The sequence below is a fragment of the Malaclemys terrapin genome, chromosome 9, assembly GCF_027887155.1.
Source record: "Malaclemys terrapin pileata isolate rMalTer1 chromosome 9, rMalTer1.hap1, whole genome shotgun sequence".
NCBI classification, from domain to species: domain Eukaryota; kingdom Metazoa; phylum Chordata; order Testudines; family Emydidae; genus Malaclemys; species Malaclemys terrapin.
Genome location: NC_071513.1, coordinates 18,835,391 through 18,857,261, shown reverse-complemented (window position 1 = coordinate 18,857,261; position 21,871 = coordinate 18,835,391). Strand labels below are relative to the sequence as shown.

At 42.5% G+C, this 21,871-nt stretch overlaps 1 protein-coding gene across 2 annotated transcripts in view; it reads left to right on the top strand.

Annotated features, from left to right (window-relative positions):
* DCX (doublecortin) overlaps window positions 1–21,871 on the top strand; it is a 111,200-nt gene that overhangs the window by 57,626 nt on the left and 31,703 nt on the right. The window contains exons 4-5 of one of the 2 annotated variants that reach the window (XM_054039875.1): window positions 13,409–13,511; window positions 17,472–17,609. In XM_054039875.1, coding sequence (XP_053895850.1) covers window positions 13,409–13,511; window positions 17,472–17,609 — 241 coding nt within the window. The remainder of the gene's footprint in view (window positions 1–13,408; window positions 13,512–17,471; window positions 17,610–21,871) is intronic. The other variant, XM_054039876.1, reaches the window with a different exon arrangement.

Genomic DNA, 21,871 nt, shown 5'->3' with positions numbered 1-21,871 from the left:
AGGACTCACCACAGAGTGGTATTTAAAGAGAGACTGTCACACTGAGCAAAACAGTTCCATATATCGTACAGAAACCAACATCCATTCACATTAAGCAGTTTCCCTTGGGACTTTGGGTGATTATCCAAGATGTAAAAATTGCTGCAGGACTACCTGCTCTCACACCCTCCCTTCTTCTCTTCTTACCCCACCTTGCAGAGAAGTTGTAGGGCCAAATCCTGCTCCCGTTTACACCTGTGTGTACCCCCTCTCCCCTCTTCATTTTGAGGCGGTTGCATGGGTGTGATTGAAGGCAGCATTTGGCCTGTAATGGGCAATGTGGTGGTGTTTCCATGGTTACACACTACAGAGCTGCCGAGAAGAATGGGCTTGTTTGAACAGGAATAGATCCACTGAAATCACTGACAAAATCACTGTCTTTTATCAAACGTGTCTATTGTGAAAGCAGCTTAATGGCGACAGTCACTGATGGGGGCTGAGTAGAAATATGCCCAGACTAAAATACCCAACCTACATGGTTAGGTGCAAGTACAACTGAAATGCTCCTAGGTAGTGGATTAACCCATTTGTACCCAAAAACATTCAGGTGCGGTGTTCAGTACCTGGAGGAACGAACCATGATATAATTACCTGGAGTTAGTCTTTTCTTTTAAGGAGACAGTATATCGGATGAATTAAGACTGGGACTGGGAGCCAAGAACTCCTGGGTGGCCTTGAGCAAGTAATTTAGAAGAAGACTATTCACCCAATTCTGTCCACACGTAGAGAGGAGGAGCAGCTTCCAGAGGACAGTTGACTGGCTGGAAGTGGGCAGGCAGGGGCAGGAAATGTGCAGAACCTTGGCCCTACCAGTCTCAGTGGTGCAGCATGGAAGGGGGAATAATAAGGACCAGGTAAAGGGCTGCTTCTCCCCTGCATCAAGTGGGAAATAAGATCAAAGGGTGAGTCTGAGTTATAACTTGGTCCATGGTCTGCACTTGGGTGAATGAAACTATGTACTGCCTCTTACACTGTGCTAGTGATAAACCCACAGTCTAGCCCTTAGCCTCTTTCTTCATCAGTAGAACAGGGATAATGTTCCCCTACCGTATAGGGATTTGTTGGCTGCTGTTCATTCGGCACATAGAGGATCTGGAGTGCTATGTAATACTACCTATGTTGTTCTTTTAACAAGATTAACTATTTACCCGAATTGTCCACCATCAATCAGCACCTTTGCCATAGCATGAAAGAGAAACAAACACACCGCTGTACAAAAGTCTTTTTTTCTTTTTTTTTTTCTTTTTCTGAAGCATGCACAATGGGATCAGCTACAGCAATGGATTTTATGGACTCTTTGCTGGAAATCACATCAAATAGAAATAGCAGCCCCACAGTGTTTTCATCCCCAGCTTGGGCAGAGAGGAGATTCATTGTGTCCTTGTTTTCATTGCCATCACTTCAAGCTGTGTCACTTGCTTTGGGCCACATACTTATGCTATGTCAGAAGCCTCTGATGTTGTTCTTTTATATTTAATAACAACTTGTTCCCTTACAAGTGTGGGGAGGGGAGACAACCAGGAAGAACACTTGAAAAGGCCCCAGGATTCAGAAACGCTACTCTTAGTGTGCCAATCTGTGCTGGAAACTCCTCTTTCTCGCTGCTATGGCATGTCTCCTGCCCACCTCAGATTTCTGTTTACATGGGCTCTGTCACTGGAGCAGAGGTTTCTTTATAGTTAAAGCTCTGCGAATCTGTGGATGTCTGCTTTGAACCCACGGACTATGTTGGAGGATTGTGGATCAGATGCGATAAAGATTTTGTATCTGCGCAGGGCTCTATTTAGATGCTCTCCTACCCTCTGGGATGACACTGGAGTGATAGATGATGAATATAGACCTGCATATCTTTTCTGAATTGTATATTCTTTTAAACACGAAAACTAGCTTCTTCTATATGTCCTAAACTCCTCCAGCATTCCGAACTGTCTTACCCATAGGCCACGTGTATATGGTATTGAGAGAGCAAACTAACCGTTCTGACAGTGGCTAATTGGATTTCTCATGTTTTGGAGGCACCAAAAGTTCACCAGACACGTTGAATTCAATTTCATGTAGATATTGAGCAGCTTGGCTAATGGCCATGTTTCAATCTATTTTGTTTAAAATTGATACAGTGCCAGGACTTAAATACTAAAGGTCCTTTCATAGAGTAACACGTGTTCATGCAAATAGTCTGTGACTTCAGCAAGTGTACCTGTGTGAGTAATACCTATTGAGTGCAAGTAAATGTTGCAGAATTGGTCCCACGTAATAACTTGTGGCCAGATTTTGATGTTCTTACTCCAACTGAGTCACCACTTAGTCCACAAATTGTCCGACTGGCTTTAATGGAACTACTCATGAAATACGCTACTGTTCAGCATGAGCAAGAGTGTCAGAATATGGTCCTTTAAAATCCATAGAATATTCTTTTATTTCATACCCAAGATGTGTTTTCATCACTGATAAAAAAAAAAAGATATGATTGTTTTAGAAATATGCGAATATAATCTAAAAATTCCATTGGTTAATACAGACTCCCATAACATATTGAAGAAAACACCTGAACCACACTGACTGAAAGTGAGAATCATAATATAAATTGCTAGAACTGCCAGATATTTTCCAGTTAAAATGAACCAACCAAGAAGTAAGGAAAGAACCTAAAGACTAACTCCTGCCCCAAAAGAAGACTATTTTTGTTACCCCCAGAATCCAGGCATAAATGAAAACTCACACCCTGTAAATGTGAGAGGCTGAGATTTTCACATCCCCAGAGATAGGGTAATTGCACATAACCCCTTAGCATTGGGTATGCATAAATAACAGACTTGAGCCTGTACGAACATGAATAGCTGATAACATGTTTATAATTTACAGGCACACCTCTAGTTTTAAGGTCACAGTTAAATGTAAGATCTCTGAACTGATTGTACTTCCTTATAACCCCTCAACTCCTACATTTGTTCAGGTGTTTAAAATTTCAAGTATTATTTATTTCTAACTTTAAAGATAAAGTATGAATTCTGGTTCCATTAAAGTCCGTGGGAGTTTTGCCATTGACTTCTGTAGAGTCAGGAGTTCTCCCAAATGGTCCTAGCCTGCTCTCATTGACTTCAGTGCAAGCAGGATCTGGCCCCAAGATTTAATTTCACCTATTTTCTAAAAAGGTATTGGTATTTTCATTTAGAATTTTCCATATGAGAAAAAGATTATTCCATTTTTCCATTGCCTAAACTTTGTGTGCAGTGTTTTCCCTAATGGCAGATGAGTAAGTCTGGTTTTGTAAATGTACATGTGGAATCTACTGTGTGTGTGCATATTTAAATTTAAAATGATTAAACCTAAACATCTAATAAAATGTAAATCACTTTGTAATGTCTATTTTGGGTTTGTGTTAATATCTGTGGACTGTTTCAAAAAGTATATTAAGTGCTTGCACATTCCATTGTCAACTTCTTCATTTTCCATTACATCATAATAACCCCTTAAATCTTCTAAAAGCTCTGTTTCTAAACAGGAACTCAGTGGTTTTGAGGAAAAGAGAAAGTGACACATTTTAAATCAGTTAGGTACTTATGGTATTCTCTGATATTCACTCTGACATCTGACCTTGTTAGGTCTCACTGTGGGTCTGGCATAACAAAAGAACAAGTCTTCATGTGTATTGTTTCTGTACTATGCGCCTGGCTTTGATTGTGCACACACACAGTTGATTTAATTGTAGAGAGAAGCTGCCTTTGTAATTAGGACTTCAGTTTCCCACTTCTGAAATAAACACACTCCTATCAAACATCAAAGATGCTATTTCACAAACAAGGCCCTTAAGTCCTTGTTATACTTTAATCAAGCTTAGTTACATTGACCCCCGACGCAGGCACTAGTCCATTCTCTTTATCTACGTCCCCTAATACCTAACTGACCAAGTGGTGAGAGAAGAGCTAAGTTTGCAATCCTCTGAAATAAGCCATTACTCTTCAGCTAAGCTAACAATTTTGAGATGTTGAATTTCTTAATACTAATTAAAGCAGCTAGAGACCCTAGTTCTGCTCTCAGTAGTACAATTTCACTTGTGTGGATTCATCCATAATTCTCTATTGCCTTAAAAGAGGTTCCATTGAAAGACAAAAGGAGAAATTCTCCTCCTCTTCTGGCCATAAACTACCTCAAATGAATAAAGACGTTTTCCAAGTGGAAGACTGGTGACAGTCAGAGGAAAGTAGATGGATAGCTCAGAATAACATCTCTCTTGAAGTCCAGTTTCTCAGAAACCTCACAACTCCAGAGACATGGGGGTTGCTGAATCTTCCTAAATGCCAAGATCTCCTTCCTTTCTTCCTTTTAAAGTATTCAACAGGAAAGATCTGAACGCGGGTAAGAAAGACCCTATAATTGAGGACCATCTGGAATAAAATTGGAAAAGGAAGAAGAAACCCATTACAAGGTCTTATGCTTAGACGTGTGCAGACTCAACAAGTTAGTTAAGAGATTCTGCCTAAGACCTCTTGTGATAACAAGGTTCCCAAAATGACAGTTCTGTGCTATTCTAAAATTTCTTTGCATCCATACTTGGAGCACGCTGAAGACTTTATATGGCTCATATTCTCATATGTTAACTCAAATCAGGAAGAGATTGAAGCTTGGAGGCTGCTACGCATAAATCCTAGACTTAAAGATGGTGTTATGAATAATTGCGTGTTACAAGGACTGACCATTCACAGTATGTCAAGAACACTTTTGGCTCCACTGGTGAAGTACAAGAACCTCTGCCAAAATAATATATCCAGAATGAGAAGAAGATAGAGTTCAGTTAATCCTCCCCTGTGATATATTCCTTTTCAAAGAGGTGTTACATCTAGCCATGTTCCTGGAAGACAGTATGGGGCAATTCAATACTAGAGGTCTCTAACTAAAGTGCCAGCTATGAGATCACTAGAGATTTATCAATACACAGCAAATTGTAAAAAGTGGATTTAAGAGAGATAAGTTGTTCTTGCTGTTGATGTTTGTAATAGCTTCAGAATGACAGTGAGGTCACCCAATTAATCATGCAGATAATCTGTATGACTCTGCAGAGTGCTAAAGGAAACAGGAGGTGCTGGTTAATCAGAAGCCCATTTTAAAGCACAGCAGGGTATTGCATTGGTAAATGACTTAGACTTTTAAATGAAGCCACATTGTTAAAGCCAGGGAGAATATAACGTAATGTAATGTTTATGTTCCTCTTATTTATTTCAATTGCTATTGAGTTATAGTTTTAAAATACAAACTGCCACCTCCTGGAAGACAATAAAACATACCCCTTATACAGGTATAGCCTGTATTCTCTCCTGTTTTACCTCCCTTTGATACATAAACTGAATACAATATAGTCCCCAAAGATATTGCGTGGGATTGCAGTATCTCTCAGACCCTCCGTGCACAGAACTTAGGGGAGTGATCTGGGCCCTGATTTGATCCAATAACTGTTGCTGAGCATTTTCCCTGAGGAAGGAGAGCAGGATTGAGTCTCAATAAAATAGGAATCTTATAAACAAAGAACACTGTCATGCAAAGATGCCTATCAGCAGTGGCGCAAGTACGGTGGTTTGGTTCGGTACACTGTGCCAGTAAGATTTTTATAGCCGGTAGTCCATACTGGAAAGACACAGGAGGAGCAGAACATGAGGGGGAGGGATAGCTCAGTGGTTTGAGCATTGGCCTGTTAGCCCCAGGGTTGTGAGTTCAATTCTTGAGGGGGCCATTTAGGGAACTGGGGTAAAAATCTGTCTGGGGATTGGTCCTGCTTTGAGCAGGGGGTTGGACTAGATGACCTCCTGAGGTCCCTTCCAATCCTGATATTCTGTGGGGCCAGTTCCTCCAGCACAATTGTACAGCTCCCAACACCCCCAGCCCTGTCCTCCGGTGGCCCCACATTCTGTTCCTTTTGCCACTGCGGTTCCGGAGAGCCCTGCGGTTCAGAAGTCTCTGGCACAAGGTAACATGAGATGGATGTGGATCATGGGGAAGGGATGGGGAGAGTGCTGGGGGCGGGGTGGGAAGGAGTCACGTGGGTGGGTCATATGGAGAAGTCATGTGCCCCCCCTTTGTGTCCCTCCCATGAGTGCAGCGTTCCCAGGGCCGGCTCCAGGCACCAGCTTCTCAAGCAGGTGCTTGGGGCGGCCGCTCCAGAGAGGGGCGGCACGTCCAGGTATTTGACAGCAATTCGGCGGACGGTCCCTCACTCCGCCTGGGAGTGAAGGACCTCCCGCCGAATTGCCGCTGCAGATCACGATCGCGGCTTGTTTTTTGTTTTGTTTTGTTTTTGTTTTTGTTTTGGCTGCTTGGGGAGCCGGCCCTGAGCGTACCAATAAGAAATGAATTCTACTTACGCAGTGGTGCATCAGTAAAGAGCTAGTGAGCACAATTTTTTCTAAATGCAATTCTATTGGGGGGGGGGGGGAGAATGAATATATCATTATTGACTCTTTAAAGGGACATGCTGCCAACAACAATTTGTTCCAAATTTTAGATTATGTAAAATCAAGTTTTTTTAAAAAAGCTCCCACAGAAACTGGACCAATAAAAATGTTTCTATGAAATCCAATAGAAACAATTACTTCATAATGAATAAACATTTGTGCACAGGATTTGCAACCCAAACACTACAGTACTAAGACCTGGAGAGTGAAACTGATTATAAACAAAACTGGTAAAATTGACCTCATTCGCTTTTATTATCTAAGCTGGGAGAAACACAAAGAGTAAATGTTTCTTTGCAGTATGATCTTTTTTAAAGTCAACTGTGTCCTTTTAATCTACATTTTGATGGAAGCATTATATGTATTGCTTTCCTTTAAAAACACGCACACACGAAAGCAAGTTATTTTTCTATCTATTGCAGAATTCATTTTTACCTACTGCACAGAAAACCATTGAAATTTAATGTTAACAATAAAATCTTACTGGCCTTGTGGCTTTTGATAGCATTGTCACTATTTCATTATAATGGCGTTATCAATATCAACATATTTCAGCTAGCAGCTTGGTCCTTAAACTAGCAAGCTGTTAACAGTTTTCTGCATCATGCCTTAATAAATTCATAGCTAGCAGCATAATGCAGCATTTAGAACAATTAATGATTTTCAAGCTATCTGTTGGGATAAATTTTTGTTGGCGTTTACTTTCTCCTGGGATTTCCATGGTGTTCTCAACTAATTATCAAATATAATCAGAACAACTGATTAAAGTAAACCTAAGTGGAAAGCAAACTTTATAAATGATTCATGCTGCTGTGCATACTAGGGACCTGAAATATTTATTAGTTTCACCAAGAAACTGAAATAAACAGGACATTGTAAGAAAGGAGACAATAAGATCCATAATGTGACTTTATAATTAAATGCAAAAAATAAAAATATCGTTAATGCAATTTAAAGGATCTCTCATCTGAGTCAGCAACAACCCTGCCTTGAGGGTGGAGTAGATCTGCATTACCCATCACGAGCTTCAGGTGCAATTCAGAAAAGCAGAATTCATCCTGGAAATGCCAGGAGTGCAGCATAGACTATTGTTTGCCTGGCTAGGTATTCTGGTCTCATGTCCCTAGGGATGTCTTTTGTATCTGTGTGAAGTTGTAAGATCAAGCACTCAAAAGTCAGCAAATTTCAAAAGTTAAGGTTACTGAAAACAATTTCAACGTGGCCACATTGCACATCTCTGTATTTTAGGGCATACATTTATAACAAAGTTACTAGGTTAAGAGTTATATTTAATAAGTGAAAGAGAAATAGGAAATACTACATCAGGAAATGGCAACCTTTGGCAAACGACCCGTCAGGGAAAGCTGCTGACGGGCTGGGACGGTTTGTTTACCTGCAGCGTCCACAGGTTCGGTCTATCGCAGCTCCCACTGGCCATCGTTCACTGTTCCAGGCCAAAGGGACTGCGGGAAGCAGCAGCCAGCACATCCCTTGGCCCACGCCACTTCCTGCAGCCCCCATTGGCCTGGAACGGTGAACCACGGCCAGTGGGAGCTGCGATGGGCCAAACCTGCAGATGCTGCAGGTAAACAAACCATCCCAGCCCGCCAGCGGATTTCCCTGGCAGGCCGCGTGCCAAAGGTTGCCGATCCCTGTACTACATATTATAAGGGAATATGTGGAACTTGGCTGCTTTGGCATTGCATAGGAGTTAACTTTTGGAATCTCCTAACCTTATGAGACCTGGATCTTGCAACCTTATCATGGCATTATAATAGATTTTTTTACAATTAATTTCCTTTGTGTTTTTAAGGAAAAAATTAAAATAGGGAAAAAGGGAGTAAAAGCAAATGTAGAGGTAAATGGCTTGTGCAATTTAGAAGCTCAACCAGTGGATCATCTAAATTCTTTGTGCCATACTGCCTCATCTTTCTCTCTCCTCCCCCCTACCTAATTACTGGTACAGGAATTAATATGCACTGCAAGCTGACTCTGGGTGATGAGTTGCAGGGGAAAATCAGCTCTCCATCCTGCTCTGAGCATGCTCAAGGCCTCTGATTTTGTGCATGATGTTAATATTCAATCGTGCTTCAGGTTGAATATCAGTCTATTACTTCTGAGTGGTTTTTTTTTTTTTCTTTTTGTGGGGAATCCTATAGCAAAAGTGTTTGGCTTGCAGGATGACATGAAGAGAGTAAAAGCAAGTTTGAACTTTCCCTGATCTCATCTGGAAGGCTTTGGCAACAGTGCTTATAAATGGTTTGAATGAACCAGTACACTCCCAACTAGCTGCACAGTGCATCTATTTTTAAGTGAGCCCCTCAGACCTAAGTACATTTTCTACTGCACATACTTAATCCTAAGTATTCAGACAGTGATATCTGAATTAAATCAACCCAATTATTTTCCAGCCAAGCAAAGACTCTAGACCTTAATGAGGGCTATATTCAAGTCTCAAGTTTCAAACGCCATCCTTTTTTTGCTGAAAACTGGTCTAAAAATAATCGTTACCATTTGCAACCCAGCTTTAATCAAACATGGGAGAAAGGGATTGCTGAGAATTTGCCAAGCAAATTCTACTTCAGATCAAAACCCACGATAGAAGCCATTCGCCCTAAAGGTTAGGGTTTTGGAAGCCGTGTGTGTGAAAACAGAAGCTTGTACTAACAACTGCTTTGCAACCCTAACTACAGCAGGTTCCTACTGTACTTAGATGTAATAACCAGTGTGCAATGCTGAATCTTATTAGAATAGCTGAAAGCCCTTTTTACATTTTGATTTTTTAAAGCTTGAAATTAACTTTTCAGTCTAGTTCAAATAGATCAGTGGACATAGGGATGAACTATTCCCGGAAGTTGATCTCCAATCTATCCAACGCATTTTGTGGACCCTTCAAATTTACATGCAGACGATAAAGACTGCATCATCAATGACACAGACATGCCAAAACAGGAGCCATCAGCTGCCAATCTGCAGCCTTCTGTATAAAAATCACAGCAGACGTTAGAGCTGGCCGGAAAATTCTGATGACAAATGGAAATTGAATTTTTTGAAAATGTTTTAAATGTTTTCCCATTTCTAGCAGATGTATTTTCATGCTGCTGAGCTCACCCTCACTCAGAGCGGATGCTGATGGCTACCCCAGTATGACAATTTTGAGGGATGTTCTAATTTAGTTCTTTCCTTGCCTGCACACTACTTACCCAAAGATGGCTAGTTTAGTTGACTTTGGGAACATCCGGCCAACATAGTTCCAGCGTGAGGAAAAGGCAGAGAGAGAGAGAGAAAAAGAGCTAGAGCTGCCTTCATGATTCTCAAAGGGGCACTAATCCCTTTATAAACAGGTTCATCCTGGAATACTCACCACTTTATTTCTCTATATTTTTGGTGTGCTACGGTCTCCCGAAGTCTCCCTATTAACATTTTTCCCTTTAGAACAATAATAATATTACTTTGCACTTCATCCAAGTTCTCAAGGCATCTTGCAATGGTGGAAGAGTATCATCATCCAATTTTGCCTCAGAAGAACACCTGCCAATATGCCACAAGGCCAGGTGAAAAGAAGGGCAAGATGTTGATGAACGGTTTGAGTCTATAAGATTCTCTCCCAAGTGACCTCATGTATACATTTTCCACTAGTGGGTGCACAATGATGACTCCAATTAACTGCACTTACCAAGAGATAACACAATAGTATTAGCACACGTTACTGTGTAATTACCCCTGATTCCAGGGGAGTCTCCATGAACATAGTGATTTCGCTGTTACTGTGTAATCACATCCCGTATTTCACTGTAACTATGCAATTAAGCTGTCACAACTCTAGCTGCAGATGCAAGAGCAAAAGAGAGCATCCATCTTTTAAAAGAGCACTATTGCTTGTGGTTCATATTGCGGCAGCACCTACGGGCCTCAATCCCATTGAGGCTCCACTGTGTTAGGTGCCGGACAACACACGGGAAGCTAATATCCATGTCTGGAGGATGTTACAATCTAATGTGAAACAAGCCACAATTTCCATATGTAACCAACACTAGAAGGGGAGTGGGTGAGGGAAGATGAGGCAAATGGTGATAAGAGCACCTGGTTACAGGCGAGCTCTGTGTACAACATGTGTTCTGTAGAAAGGGTAAAGTTACCAGCCTGCCAAGTAACAAGGACATCTAGCTGTATTCACCTCATGCGGAGATATGATAAATTTCGTAACTCGGAAAGATTTCTCATAGCCCTGTTGAAATGAACAGAGCCATCAGTGTCTATGGGAGCTTTATGGAGATTGTTGGACTAGGGTTCCGGGCACTGGACTGTGCATCGCGAAGTCATGGGTGGGTTGGGAGAAGGGCACTCAGGGTTAACAAAATGGCACCCGCTGACTTTTTTCACTCAAAATGTAGATACCTTTGTGTGCCAACATTGTATTCAAAGGCAGATTGTGGCTGGCCCGTGTGTCGGTGCCCATCGAGTGAGGAGCAGGGTGTAATGCCCCCTCTCCAGTGCAGGGGCCAGCCACAGGTGCATTTCCTCTGTTCTGCTACGCACAGGTACTACTCCCTCTGATAGTGCCTCCAGGGCACTAGCCACCCAAAGGGCCTGTGAAATCAGAGCCATGCTCACAGAGCTGGCCAACCATGGAGGAGAGCACATGCTGCATCACTTAAAAGGAGGCACCATGGGCATCTGCCTCCCACGGAAGAGCTCCAGGCATCATCATGCCTCAGTAGACAAAATGTCTCCCTTGCTCCCATCATGACTTCACCCTCCCACTATTGAGGGCTCTGGCTAAAATGCATAATCTGGTCATAAGTAGCCATTGCTTTGAGTTACACTTGATGCGCACACCCGGACTGGAGGTGATCTTACAGACAGCAAGGAAGAAAACAATATATGGTAGTTTCATCCCTTCGTATTTTATTTTCCCATGGCCAGGCCAATCCTAGCTTGGCAAGGAGGTAAAAGACTTGGAAACCAACCTGATTCACCTTTATGTCCCTATAGAGCACAGCCCATTCTGGAACCAGAGACGCCACCATGACATGCTTCCCAGAACCTAACAGTGGGGTCTGTGACATCTTGTCTGGAACTCCCCCAAAGGCTGCACACTGCATTTTTCTCCATTGCCTCCAGCAAGTGTTTTAATTTTGTGGCCAGCCAGCAAAGTACCTTGCTTCTGTGTACAGATTGTCAATACCACCTTAGTCATCGGTGGAATAGTGGTGGGAATCACAGTTACCTGCCTATCAAAAACACTTTAATTAAAGACCATCTTCCACTGTGATTGTTCTTCACACTTCACCCCTCACAGGGTGCTCTCCCGGCAACAGCCAGTGTGTTGCTTGCCCTGGGTTGTTTTATTTCCTAAACTCCCAGATGTCCGTTTCCCTGATTGTATTTGTGGTCTGCAGCCCCCAAAGGTGATGCATTGCTTCCATTCCTCCCTGGCTCTGTAGGGCCACAAAAGCGAGATGGGAGTCTGGAGCATAATTTGTTGCCAGATGTTTCTTTCCACCCATTTAGGATGGCAAAATAGAGAGGTGAGATATTCAGGCCATTATAAACATGATTGTTTCTGCTGTCCATCTCAGTCTTTCCTCTCTGTATCCCATCATCCTTGGTATCTATAGCCTGGGAACACAATTTGCCTTAAGTCGGGAGGAAGTGATTACCTTCTGCAGTTGAATGGACCCTCCATCACTGAACTGTGCGGAGAGGGCAGTGCAGAATGGTCAACCTCGTTTGAAATTCCCTTTTATGATCTTCTTTAATTCACTGCCCATCACATGCTTACCACGTGCTGATTCTTTCCATCCTGTCCCTTTGCTATCCCTCTCCTTGTTGGCTGTAGGGTGACCAGACAGCAAGTGTGAAAAATCGGGACAGGGTGCGGGGTAATAGGAGCCTATATAAGAAAAAGACCCAAAAATTGGGACTGTCCTTATAAAATTGGGACATCTGGTCTCCCTAGTTGTCTGGGGTTCTATGAGAGAAGATGCGATAGTGATGTGATATTGTCTTAATGTCACCACATTCGGGGTGGTCAAGCAGTGGGGGGCACAAGGAGGCACAATGTTTCCCAGAGGCACGACCTGTCCTGGGGCAAATTCCCAGCTCTAGGCCAGATTATGCTGGGCTCTTATCGCAGAGCAGGTTAGGAACTTTCCCCATACTTGTCTGGCCTACAAAAGGGCCAGGCAGAATTCCAACCTCTATGCTTTGGGGCGGGGCCATTTCTCTGCTCTCCTCTCATATGTACATGCTGCACGCGGGAGGGGAGAGCGGTGGGATAAGCTGCACCTCGCGAAGTAGTGTAGTAGGGAAGACACTGTCTCTGTGTGCCTGGGACCTGTGGGGGCACTTGGGTGAATGCTTCCTAATGGTGTCTCTGAGATGGCACTCCTCCACCTTGCCCCTTGTTATGGCCAGACCTCAACGGCACAGTTAAGCCATCAGTATTTGCACTCATTTTCAAACCTCATAGTCCCGATTTCATTCTCACAGGGTCCCACTCTGTGATCCTTGCTCTGCAAAGTAGTCCCTTTGATTTTGTGGGCTCTGCCTGAGAAGGATGGTACTAATCAACACGAGTAAGGGGATCAGTAACCTGTAAGGACCACACCTGCTTCTTATTTGAGAGGTAGCCCAAGAACATTTGTATCATTATGATGAGTAATATAGCTTGTTCACTCCTGCATAGATTGGAAAGGTCACACGTCATTGCATTTTGCAAAGTGTTTCTTTTTTTCTTTTTTAATTATAGCTTTATGCTTGATTTGCCTGGAGTACACAGTGTGTTGTACAACAGGCTTCCCAAATTAGTGCTGGGGAAAAAAAATAGGAGAGGGAGGCAGTACCCTCATGTGTCAATTAAAGCTGAACCACGTCGGAGTTAACAGTTAGAAATAACATGAATGACTTTGTTCTCTCTGTAGGTGACCTGTCTCCACGATTTCTTTGGGGATGATGATGTGTTTATTGCCTGTGGTCCGGAAAAATTCCGCTATGCACAGGATGACTTTTCTCTGGATGAAAACGGTAATATCTCACGCACTGATCTCTACTCTGTCTACTTGGGCTTTTTTTCCTCCACCCCACCCCTTTGATTGAGGTCGCTTGTATTTTGTTGCTTTTTTTTTTTTTTTTTAGCACAAGTCATTAACATCCTTTTGGCTTATTGGACAGTCAGTGAATATTGTCATCTGACGGACATTGACTGATTTGCCCCAAGGCAGAATAGGTGGACTCATTAAAGGCACTAATATTTTATACTCATTGAAAAGCAACATAATCTGTTAGCAAATGTCCTCCTAGTTATATGCATATGGTTGATTGTAGTATCAGTTACTCTATCCCCGAGTAATAAAAACAGACTCACAAACTGATCTCCACTCTTGTGTTTGAAAGATGTATATGTGTGTGTATGAAATGGGAGCTAAGGCAGTTATGAGCTAAGGTTCCTCCACTGTCTACTGTGGTTGGTTGTAAACAGGAGTAAGAGTTGAAAAGGGGTGAACATTTGAGAGCCTGCTATCCCTTTTGGGGGTGATCTATCATCACGGTTTGTCTCCAGTCCAACTGCAGCGCCACATTTATAGTGCTGTAGGTATCCATGATAAACTAAGATATGAAATTTATGATATCAAGGAACATACACATCTTAATTGTAGGATTTACCCTAGCGGTCATAGATGCTTGCAGTTATCCAGGGATTGCACACCTGTAGGGCCAAATTCTCTGCTGCTGTCAATTAGTGCAACTCCACTGACTTCCGTGGAGTTTTGTCCATTTATACGGGCAGAACATTTGGTCCCTAGACTTCAGCTTGATGCTTCCCAAGACGCCCGAGGTATTCAGGTATCCTGTGTAGCCTTAGTTGTGAGCTATTATATGCTACAAATACGACAAAGCATTAGCATCCAAACAGTGCTTTGCTTTCAATATCCGCGTGAGAGTCAAGTGAGATCTGCTCTTCTTGAAATTCGGGAGTTCACGCAGCTCTGAGGGATCTCCATACTATAAAACAGCTTGGATGAAACCCTAGCAGAACAACTTGAAAGGAGGCCGAGCGTTGTGGTCCGATGCCCCTGGATTCTGAACACGTTTCCAGCTTGGATGTCTTTGAACAAAAATAAGCCTGGCCTGATTTTCAGAGGCACTGAGCTGCAGGTGCTGAGCAGACAGTGTTCCTTTCGCCCTCACCATCTTCCCATTCTCCACCCGCATCCCTCTCTGTTATAAATCACACAACACAGGGATCCAGGATCAAATGAATGTCTTTCATTACAATCTCTTTTGTCACGGGCATGTCTGCCTCTCCAGCTGGAAGATGTGCACTCAGATTGCTGGCCATTAGGTCCTGTCTGATGAGCCATCAAGAGACAAGATGAGAAGTAGTACAAGGAAAGGTGTATGTCATCTTTTCCCTCCAAAATGCCAGTCACAAGTTCCTCCGTCAAGTTCCTGTTGCTCTTCCAGAATTGTTGTGTCTCTTGTGAACCCACTGATCTTGGCAGCAGCATCTTAGGCTGCAAGAGCCAGTCTTATAGCAAGCTAATTAAAAACTCTGGATGAAATTCTAGCTCTATTGAAGACAATGGGAGTTCTGCCATTGACTTCAGTGGGGTCAGGATTTCATCCTCTCTCCATGTGTGTATCTGTCTAGATACCCAGACACACAATGGTTGCCTTTAAAATGTCAATATTTGCCAATGGTTATATCCCGGTGGCATATAAGATCCCCCGTTATTTCCATTATCAATTATGGGGAAATACTGTTGTCTTTTAATGGCAACCCCTTCCATCCCTTCCTTCGTTTATGTATATATCAACTCAGCTATAACTATGGAGCCATGATCAGTGTGTCTTTAATACCATCTATAAGATATCATCTATAAGATACCATCTTAATATTCTTTTAAAAACATTAAACCTTCCTATATCTAATTTACAGGTTTTGCATATTATGCATCTTATGGCATTAAACAACAGAGCGAACAGGTTCATTGCTAATTCTAATTAGCCTTGTGTGGTATCCCTGGAGCACAGTGCAAAGTACTGGCATAATTTCCTCTTTTTATCATATTGCATGACCCAAAAGCAAACTTTCCAGCAAACTGTCTGGAAGAAAGAAAATGAGGCTGGCTGCCTCATTTCAAGCCAGGGGGAAAATTTAGGGCGATTACATTTTCGTAGATATTCTGATATAGAAATAAATAAATAATGTACATTTAGGTCAGACAACTTGTTTTCGGTTGACCAATCATTCATCTTCTGTGTGCTGCCTTATTTCATTTCCATTAGGGAATCCAGTCAAGGGGATTTTAAATCCAAACGAATGCTGGCTGAGCTGAGCTTTCCCCATGAAACACGGGCTGTATGTGGGAGATTTAAATTGGAGAACCACCATAATGTCCATTTTTAAGAGTATCCATGTAGAAGATCTAGGTCTAAGGACACAGGGCTGAACTAATCAGCATTTAACAAAGGGGAAATCCTCTTCTTATCTTCCCCCATTTGGACGAAATTAATAACTTTAAGAAGTGGAGAAGTACACTTCCAGGTACCTCTCAGTTCAAGTAACTGCTGAGTTCATGATTTGGAATGCTTGAAATCCTAGTTCCAGTGAAGGTTTGTAGCATTTCTATGCCTCTTTGGAGCCTTCGTAAATGGTGTTTACATTTTCCTCTGTACCCAGCGCATTTATTTTTTAAGAAAACACAGTTGGACTGTAATCTGCTTGTGAGTGTAAGAGCATGGGCAGAGTGCCCAGGAGACAGGACTTCATTTTTGTACATCTGCATAATGGTGCAGCTCCCAAAAGACTGCAGCTTGGAGAAGTCACAGAAGAGGGTTTGTTCAGGCTGGGTGAAATTCTCTCTGGTGCAGATGGTCTATGCACCCACTTAAAGCCTTTAATGCAGGGCCATAAGTGAGGCTTAAGTGGTTCAAAGTAACAGCCGTGTTAGTCTGTATCCGCAAAAAGAACAGGAGTACTTGTGGCACCTTAGAGACTAACAAATAAATTTGTTAGTCTCTAAGGTGCCACAAGTACTCCCGTTCTTTTTAAGTGGTTCAGTGAGGCTTGTGCTGGTTTTCTGCACCTGAGTAAATTTCACTCATTGTCCATAGCTGTTACACATGGTCTGGTTAGTGTGGGCTGCATTTTATCACCTTTTACCCTGGTCTCAGCTGGCCAGGAGCCATATTAGTTGTTCTTTATTCGGACTTTTCCCACGGTGCACTCTGACCATTGTGCTACAGAGATTAGTTAATGGACCTGATTCATCACTTAGGGTGAGCCAGTGGAAACCAGCACAGCCGAGGCTGTAGGGCCATGCCAGTGTTAAGTTTGCCTGCAGTAAGAGCGTAGAAGTGCAAACAGGGGCGGCTCCAGGCACCAGCACAGCAAGCACGTGCCTGGGGCGGCAAGCCCCGGGGGGAGGCCTGCCGGTTGCTGTGAGGGCGGCAGGCAGGCGGCTTTCAGCAGCAATTCGGTGGTGGGGATGCCGATGGCACGGCACTGGCAGACCTCCCGCAGGCATGCCGCCGAATCCGCATGACCAGCGGACCGCCCACAAGCGCGCCACCGAAAGCCGCCTGCCTGCCGAGCTTGGGGCGGCAAAAAACACAGAGCCGCCCCTGAGTGCAAACCACTTGCAACCCCACTCTGCCAGGGGAATGAAACTGACCTAGGCAGGCACTGAATCAGCACCTCTGACAAGCGAGCTCTGCTGGATTTTAATGCTGCCCTCCCCCAGGGCGAATCTGATAGCTGCGTGGGAATGCCAGCTGCCTCCTGTACTCAGAGGTGTTGAATCTTCCCCAGTGTTTGTAAAGCAAATTGAAAATATGAAGTGCTGTGTGGTCTTGTATTTCTTTCATTAGATTTACAATATTATACACAGGTTGTGCCCTCGGTGCTTTCCACAGGGTAAAGGGCCCCTGGCAATTAAAGTCAATAAGACAACTAAATATGCTTGTCATTTATTTTATTAGAGTGCCGTGTAATGAAAGGGAATCCTCCGACCACTCCAGGCAGCAAGTCGTCCCCAACCCCTCAGAAGAGCTCAGCAAAGAGTCCAGCCCCCATGCGCCGGAGCAAGTCTCCAGCTGATTCAGGTAACCATCAAGATGGTGAGTGATTGTTTTCCGGTGGATGAATATTGATTCCATCCACACAAGGAAACAAATGCCATGTATCTTTCGATACAGTGACCTCAGGCATTTCCTGTTATTTTTATTTATTTGCATTGTGATAATGTCTAAAGATTCCAATTAAGATCAGGGCCGCATTATTGTAGCCCCTGTACAAACATGCAGTAAGATACAGCTCCTGCTCCAAACAGCTTACAGTCTTGAATAGACAAGACAATGAAGGTGAGAGAAAGGGAATATTATTTATTCCCATTTTACAGATGGGGAACTGAGGCATAGCGAGATCCAATTTTGTCAGAGAAGGTGTTTTTTTCTCTTAGATGTACTTTGATTTAAAATAACCTCCTGTGCAATGTGAGTGTTAATAATTATGTAGTCTGAAAATATGCCTGTCTAATCCCTATTTAAGAAAACTAAGAACCTTGCCCATTGCGGAAGCCAGCCATAGACTCCTTAAAATGATACAGAGGCACCTGCCCAGAGCTGGAAGTAAATAAAATGGAAATCTTCATTTGCTACAGTAGCTTTTCGTATTTCAGTAGTGTGGGATATGCCTCTATCCCTCCAGGATAGAAACTGGCAGGTTGTCGAGCAACCGCCCATGTAGCACACCTGTGATAGGGGTATATATGTACCTGGTGCAATTTGAAGCCAAACCTGAACATTACATCTCTGATAACTGATACTTCCTATAAATCATATTATAGGAACAGTGGGCCTAGGGTGTTAATATTATCCATCAGAATACTTCCTCCAGGAGATGCAGGGAATGGACTCTAATTAAAGTGGCAGACCCCCCTCAGAAGCAGGTCCCAAGGTGCCTGTCCAGTCTAAATAGGGTTACCCAAAATGCCAGAGGGGAGCACAAAATCTTTCTACCCTCATAGAATACATGACCAGAATCATCATTCTTTCTCCCCGCCCCTTTATGCCTCGTAATTCAATGTGTGTGACTGGCCCAAAGAAAGCCGACCACTGCATTGCATTGGAAATATCTTAGGCTTTTTGGAAATAAAGCTTTTAATAACTAGTTTTTAATGATATTTTCCACAAGAAGCAGTTCATTTATTTTATTATGATGCTCTTAAAATACAGAAGAATACTAAGTTAAATTAAGGGACTAGTGTCAAAATTGTATGGTTTGAAAATTGTTCTGTCTCTAAAAGGTGATCCCATATTATATTCCTTTCCTTCCTGATTCGTCATGTGCTTTTCTTAAAACTAGTTTTGGTGTAGCCCATATCCTTGCTACAATCCCAAACACATACTATATTTGTCTAAGTATTTGTCAGTGGACAAACTCTGACTTCATTGGGCTTTGGATCAGGCCCTGAATGCATTATGGGATATTACTTAAGCCTTCCTCTAAAGGATCAGGTATTAATCTCTTCCAGAACCAGAACTGTAGACTATATAGACAAACAGTCCAACATGACGTAGCAACTTCTGTATTGCTGATATCCTACTTGCTGAGCAACTCAGTATGGACAAAGTGGTGAATCATGGCTTTGCTGATGGGTCACACAGGGTACATGCAATAGTTTGTTTGCATTATATAAATCAGTAAGTAGGACATTTAGGACTGCTTATCATTTCTGGATATGGTAGTATATGGTCTGGAGGTAAGGCCAACAATGAAAGACAACTTTCAAGTAGATCCCTCTAATCCCTCTCGACAGTGACCCTTTAACATTTTCATGTCCTCAATATGGAAAGAAATGGTTGCCTGTTCTGTTTCATAAGAAAAAAAAAAACAGCTGAACTCTTTGGTGCTGTTAATGTAATCAGTAGATCCTTTGTTGTTTTGTCAGGATGGAGAGAAAAAGGAACATCGTCTTGCCTTCCTGTTCCATTGAGTTTGTAATAAAGGCTCTGGCTTTACAGTGCTGACTAAGTCAGACTTTACGCACACAGTACATGAGCGAGAACACTCCATTGCATAAACAGTCCATAGGCTCAGATGGATCTTGGTGGTACCAAATTACCAGAGACAAGCAAGATGAGCAAAAAATGATGCCGAATAAGGTCCTTATTAATAAAAGATTTTGACCCATTTTCATGCAGTTCTCACATAGTTTATCTGAGTAAAATGCAGAATGAATCTTTGCTTCAAGTAAGCTAATATTTCTGCAGTTCATTAGACCTCCTATCCCTACTTGTCAAACTTGTTTCCTCTCTCATTCTTTCCATTATTCTCTTATTGGAAGTTGGAATTTCCCAGTGTCTAATCTATTCTGTTCTATTATTCATATGTTCTTATACCCATGCTCATCATCACAGTATCTGAGCACCAGTATGATGTCCTCTGACATAGATGTAGACCTTAATGCTGCCCAAGCCCTAGTCATTACACTGATTTTATGGTGATGAGCATGGTATAAGAACCTGTATAGAATAGAACATATTTCCTTGTGTTTATCGTCTTTATTATGCAATTTCTCTGCAAGACCAGATGGGAAAATTACATGTTATTCATCATCAACAAAAATCAGAATGTACACAGCAGAATGATTTGCCTCTGGCCATCATTCAAGAGTGTTTACCTGAGCCCACACCCTCATACATACAGACAATGTAAATCGTAAGGCAAATTCTGCCTTCAGTACTGTGGCTCATTTGTCAACAAGGAAATTAATGGTGTTTACAGATATTGGACAAAAGGAATAGGTTGCTTATACAGTACTGGTAGAGAGAACTGCCCCAGCACAGCCTTCTTGTGCTGATGGTCCTGATGATGCGGCTTTGATAGCCTGAAAGTGTTGTCCACTTGCCCTACTGTTGGTTCCTAGAAACACTTTTGATCTGTCTGTATTGACATATATAAAATATTCCCCACATTAAGGATTTGGAAGCATTTGTTACACATGAAGCAGTGGTGGTACACAGGATAATTCATAGGTATGGGAATCTGGAGATCTGGGTTCTATTCCTGTCTGTGCCAGTGACTTAGTTTGTGACCTTGGGCACGTCATTTAACCTTTCCCCTTCTTTTAGGGGTAGTGATACTTCCGATCCTTGCACAGTGCTCTGTAATCCGTAATGAAAAATTCATGGAAAGATTCACAGAAAAAGCTTTGAGATGGTTTTTATCTCTGTATAATCGGAGAGCAGTATAGACAAAAAAACTAAACGGGTCTCACAAGCTCAGAAAAGTCCCAGCGCTGGAATGACTGTGTGTGGCATCCTTCATGTTCAAAGGCATCTTCTCCTTCTGTCCCCTGGCCCATCATTTTTGTGCCTTCCTGCTGGGGTAACTGATTGACTGGCCTGGAATCTCTAGCTCTACCTCATTATCTTCCCTCAAACTCAAGGAGAGAGAACCAAGCTGAAGTTAAGCCCTTATTTGTCATTGACCTGAGACAACCCTGCAGTCTGTCCCATATTCACTATGGTCATGTATCCATTGGTATGAGGTAAATTGTCAGATTATGCAGGTGCATTTGGACCTACGGCATTCCTTCCTGGAGCACCACCAAACACTGGATGCATATTTGCTATCTTGGCTCCAGTCACTGCGGTTAGAACTGCTTGCGGATGGCTGCATGTTAATAGTTACGAAAATATAAAAAGGCGGGTATATAAGGCTGTCTCTGAGTAACCTAATTATAGCTGCTGTCAGCTTGACGTGACTTGGAATGTACTGATTATTCTGCTCTGCTTTGGGAGTTTTTATTATAGCAACGCTTGCAGAGTCTCACCCAACTATGTACACGATCAGATCTCATGCCCCAACCCTCCCCCCCCAATTAACAATGATAAAAAAAATCCTTCAATTGAACACTTGTCATTAAAAACAAGCATCAGGCCTGTGCATGGAAGGGCCATGACCCCGATCGTGGCCACTTGCTGCTGCAACGATCCAGGCTAGCTGGTCTTAGAAGTAGAACAGGAATTGCTGGCATGTTGTTGCCTTCTGCCAGAGGAAGTTTCTCTTCAGAAAACTCTGTCTCCTTCAGTCTAGACACACCCTGGATGCACCATGAAAGACTCAGTTCCCTCCAAAATGAGGGCTCTATCTAGAGCAGGGGTCAGCAACCTTTCAGAAGTGGTATGCTGAGTCTTCATTTATTCACTCTCATTTAAGTTTTTGCGTGCCAGTCATACATTTTAACGTTTTTAGAAGGTCTCTTTCTATAAGTCTATAATATATAACTAAACTATTGTTGTATGTAAAGTAAATAAGGTTTTTAAAATGTTTAAGATGCTTCATTTAAAATTAAATTAAAATGGAGAGCCCCCCG